Below are 5,087 nucleotides of genomic sequence, written 5' to 3'. Positions count from 1 at the left end.
GGAATCAGATTGATTAATCATTCATGTATTCAACAAGCAGTTATTAATTACCTTGTTCATATGACAGACACAGAAAATAGACCAAAGTTACTGGCATGAGTTAATAACTGCCCCATGGAGCTCACAGTCTCATGAAAGAGATAGATGTGTAAACAAATACATTGCAATGTAAAAAGTGCTAAACAAAGGAATACAACAAAGCTTTAAGAGCCCCAAGAAGGGAATACCATACATCTAAGAGAATTGAAAGATGTCACAGAGAAAGTATTTTATACAACTAGATTGCGAAGAAAGAGTAGAGTCCTGTCTGACAAATAACTGGGAGGAGGATGTTTAGACACAGGAAACGATGCCAGGAAGAGTTTATGACAGAGAACAGTGGGACCAAGGATCTTGGACTTTATGCATGTGGGAATTTGTTGAATGTGTTTAGACAGGGAGATCACTTAGTATATTTGTGTTCTCTTAGGTAATTCTAAACGCTTGTGGGGGAAATTGGAGGAGTAAGAGATGGAGGCCAGGAGATTGATTTGGAGGCTAGTGCAAAAATTTAGATGACTTTTAAGTCTAGTGAGAACCCAGACTAAATTGTTGACTTTGCAAAGAAGTAAGAAGGAAAAAAACGTAAGAACTGATCAACACTATGTTCTGAAGAAATGTCTAAACTCTACATGTGCGCATTGTATTTTTGTTTTTAACTGTAGACATGGGATGTAGAGCTGGAAAGGTCTGCAGAATCCTGGGCTGAAACGTGTGTGTGGGAACACGGACCTGCAAGCTTGCTTCCGTCAATTGGGCAGAACTTGGGAGCACACTGGGGAAGGTATTGTAAAGCACAGCTTTTTGTTTCTGAAAAAATAAGTGTTTGAATGAAATGATTATTAATTCATCATTGCAAATTTGCGAAAACTTGGTGCCTGAAAGAAAAACAAGTAATCACTAGACAAATAATAAAAAAAAAAAACACAGAATACTCAGCAGTTTTTTACTTATTTTTATTTTAAATCATTGATATATTAGTAATGTAATAAGCATAAATATTTAAGATTAGTAACGTAAACAAAAATATCTTTCTTCCGAACTTTACCGATCTATTTTGCAATATTTGATTTTACATTTTCTCCAACCTAACTTACTTTGTGATTATTTTCTTCCTAATAGATACAGGCCCCCGACATTTCATGTGCAAGCATGGTATGACGAAGTGAGAGATTTCACCTACCCATACGAACATGAATGCAACCCGTATTGCCCATTCAGATGTTCTGGTCCTGTGTGTACTCATTATACACAGGTATGTTTTCGGTGCATTATACACCATTCCTCCAAATTGAGTTAGTGTAATTATGGGGGAACTTAGACTACTGAACTTGAGTCTTTCTTATTTCATTTGGTATGGTTATTAAAAAATAACATGGTTTTTGATTATATGGAATAGGCTTACAAATTTCTCTAAACAATAAAAGTAATTATCATTAAAAAGCCCAAACATCTACTTAAAAAGACATTATTTCAAATATTTTCCACATGAAACATTTTAAATATGGCCCTGATAAATGTATATGGAGAAAAATTTATTATCTTCAGAGTCAAAGTTTTATTCCAAAGACTAAAAATATAGTTTTAGTTACCAGTTATGTCCAATCTTTACATGTGTGCAACATTTATTTATTTTTTTATATTTAGTGTTCACATTTGGAATGTTCTAAACTAAATCAAACAACTAAAGGCAGATTCAACTAGATAAAGGTCAACACTGATCTCAGTTTCTAGAATTTCTATGACCTATGGTCAATGAATGTAAAGCAGACATACCGTTCTGTATGCTTTTACATGGGACAAGATTAAGATCAGCATCAAACTACCTAAAAACTACTGGCACAATGAAAAGAAGGTGTTGTATAAGGAATTTGAACCCTTGAATTTCTGCTCCACTACTTTCAGGATGTGAGATTCTGTTCCTTGGTAGGGCAAGTTTCTTCATAGAAATATTAATTTGACATTTAGGTTTGCGAGGATGTTACTTTTGAATTATTTAGTAAATTTGCATTTGAAAATGCTTACATTTTATAGCCAGATACAGTTATTTACCTGTAGATCTCTTTCTTAAGATGAATTAGGTACTACCCAAAGTCTCTGGAAAAATGCCCTTTTTGATATTGCCTTAGTTTTTTGAATGACAAATGTTGGTTTCTCAAGTTCAGATTTTCTACATTGTTCTCTCAGATATGTTGTCTTATTTTATCTCAACCTGCTTTTTCTGAGCCTTTCTTTTCTCTGATGTAGGTGGTGTGGGCAACCAGCAGCAGAATAGGCTGTGCCATTAATTTGTGTCATAACATGAACATCTGGGGACAGATATGGCCCAAAGCTGTCTACTTGGTGTGCAATTACTCCCCAAAGTAAGTACAAAAAACTCTACGTTCACACATAAATTTTTCTTAACAAAATGAAAATAACTTTATATTCTGGATTTTTTTCCCATTTTCAATGTGTGTTATTAAGTGTATTGTTTTAATTCAGTTTATTTAATATGATAACAGTTATAGTTACCTAATACATAAAATCAATGCTTAAAGGGAATATGAAATTTAAAAATATGATCTTTGTGAAGAAGGGAATCTTGTTTTTTAGTTTTACTCATTAAACTATACTATTCCATAAATATTTAATAAATTTGATTTATTAGAGATTGACAGCTGAGAAATGTATTTTCATCTGTGTAAAGACCATTTAAGTGATTACATTGAAAATATTATATAATCAGACTCAGGATCAAATTTAAGTCTAAGATATATTTTACTTAAAACAAATGGAATATAGGTGAATATATAGCAGAGTTTGGTTTTCTACCAAAGTTATATTTTATAATTTTTAACTACATATATGGCAAATTTCTTTGAAAATTTTCAAAAGAATGAGGCAATAATTTAAATTTAAACCCAGTAACCAAAAAAACTCTGTACTAAAATAAATAAATGTCTTAAATCCCCACACAAAATCATTACTTATATTAGAATATAGTGTTATTTTGCAATATCTTATAAATTATGCTGTTAGACGGCCCCTTGACATTTAGGTGTGTGAGGATGTAACTTTTAAATTATTTAGTAAATTTCTTAATCATCTCTCAAAGGGGAAACTGGTGGGGCCACGCACCTTACAAACATGGACGACCCTGTTCTGCTTGCCCGCCTAGTTTTGGAGGGGGCTGTAGAGAAAATCTGTGCTACAAAGGTAAGTGCTATTGTATTGTAATATTCACTTTGATTTATATTTTAATCCAGCCTATGCATTACTTGTGTTAAAAAAGTCAAAGTGTACTTAATTATTACTTGAAAAGTTTCCAGAACTCTATTTCAAGTATTTCGATAAAACCTTTTAAAAATATTTATATTATTAAGTGTGTTATACCCGTATGAGTTTAAAAGAAAATTTCATGATTATTTCAGATAACTACTTCTAATTCTACTTTGAAATTATCCCAGAAGGACAAGCGTATTGATATTTTAAAAGTCATCTTGTATTGTTGACTAGAGTTATTTCCATAACTGTCATCATTTTTGAAGGATTTAGCAACTTAACACAATTTTTAGCACTTAAAAATTTTTAAATACCCCGTTGTATATCTTATTGAACTATGCTCAATGAATTATACTGATTCTACACTTCTTACTGCAGACTACGCAGTTTCTCATGCTACAATAACAAAAAAATATAATAGTAATGTAAAATTATTATAACAGTAGTACTCTCAAATGCATCTGATGTCTTGAAAAGTACATACAAATACAGTGTCCTATTTATAGCACATAAAGATAAACTGTATTTGACAAAGCTTTGTGAAAAGTCATGTTCTTGGGCATTCAAGTGAAAATTATTTACTGCCTTGTGCTTTTTTCTTAATGATTATTAAATGGGGAAAAATGTAGAGTGATTGTATTAGAAAATATTTGAATAATTACAGCCCTTTTTCAGTGCTCATAATGAGATGTGTTTCTTTTTTTTTTCCCTAATGACTGAATGCTCATTAGCTATAATGAGTAGACAAGAAGGACTCAGATATGTCCCTCTGTTGTATAAGCCATTTTTAAATTCCTAGAAGCATTTGCAGCATTCTTTCATTATATCAGTGTCTACCCCAAAACCTTCAATCTACCTGCTCCTTCATAAATGGCCACTATATTTTATTTAAAGCTGACTTTCCTCTGCTTCTGATTTTATACTTCCTTTTTTTCTAGGTTCTGAGTTCTTGGGCACACATGAAAACAATAACCCTCTCCAAAATGTGCCATTGTCAAGCCCTTGCTATAGGTCAATCTGGAAAAAAAATTAAATTCAAATTTGAAATTATTCTCCATTATCAAGTTTAAATTTCTGTACATTGAATTTCCTTCTAGAAGAGAAAAATCTTTCCATGGAAATGGATATTTTAGTAAATAACAGGCATGTCAATCCTTCTTTAGACGAAATGTACATTTGGGAGAATTTTAAATGTGATTCTTCTGAAAATATTAAGAATACAATTTCATTTGAGAATACAAATGCAATTTTACTAAACCCTGACTTTATTAGATCACTGTGTAGATTTCATAGTGTCATTGTGAAAACAAAACACTGATAATATGTTGAAATATAAGCAAAGTTCGTTTAAAAGTGATTCCATGAAATATTAGCCAAACATTAACATAAATGAATCAAGGGTTCAAAGGCTCATGTGTGCATTTCATTTACTCCAATGGAATGCTTCAGATCACCACCTTAAGCCAAAACCTGTGCCAAAAAACAGTACCAGTTTTTCTAGTTTTAAATGTTAAATAGGAATATCAAAGTATATTATTACCTGATAATTTCTGCAAATGTAAAATGGCATTGATATTTCTTAAATCTATTTTCTCTAACAGAAGGGTCAGACAGGTATTATCCTCCCCGAGAAGAAGAAACAAATGAAATTGAACGGCAGCAGTCACAAGTCCATGACACCCATGTTCGGACAAGATCAGATGATAGTAACAGAAACGAAGTAATAAGCACACAGCAAATGTGTAAGACCTCTGCATTATTTATAAAAATTATATGGCATATCC

General features: G+C 31.9%; 1 protein-coding gene across 1 annotated transcript in view; it reads left to right on the top strand.

Moving 5' to 3' along the window:
• The window catches only part of CRISPLD1 (cysteine-rich secretory protein LCCL domain containing 1), a 75,093-nt gene that overhangs the window by 44,405 nt on the left and 25,601 nt on the right, over positions 1-5,087 (top strand). The window contains exons 3-7 of the mRNA XM_012663100.1: positions 705-823; positions 1,162-1,294; positions 2,287-2,402; positions 3,137-3,237; positions 4,905-5,045. Of these exons, the coding sequence (XP_012518554.1) occupies positions 705-823; positions 1,162-1,294; positions 2,287-2,402; positions 3,137-3,237; positions 4,905-5,045 (610 nt within the window). The remainder of the gene's footprint in view (positions 1-704; positions 824-1,161; positions 1,295-2,286; positions 2,403-3,136; positions 3,238-4,904; positions 5,046-5,087) is intronic.

This window comes from Propithecus coquereli, unplaced genomic scaffold (assembly GCF_000956105.1).
Source record: "Propithecus coquereli isolate 6110/MARCELLA unplaced genomic scaffold, Pcoq_1.0 Scaffold8, whole genome shotgun sequence".
Classification (NCBI taxonomy): Eukaryota; Metazoa; Chordata; class Mammalia; order Primates; family Indriidae; genus Propithecus; species Propithecus coquereli.
This window is presented reverse-complemented; position numbering and strand designations above follow the sequence as displayed.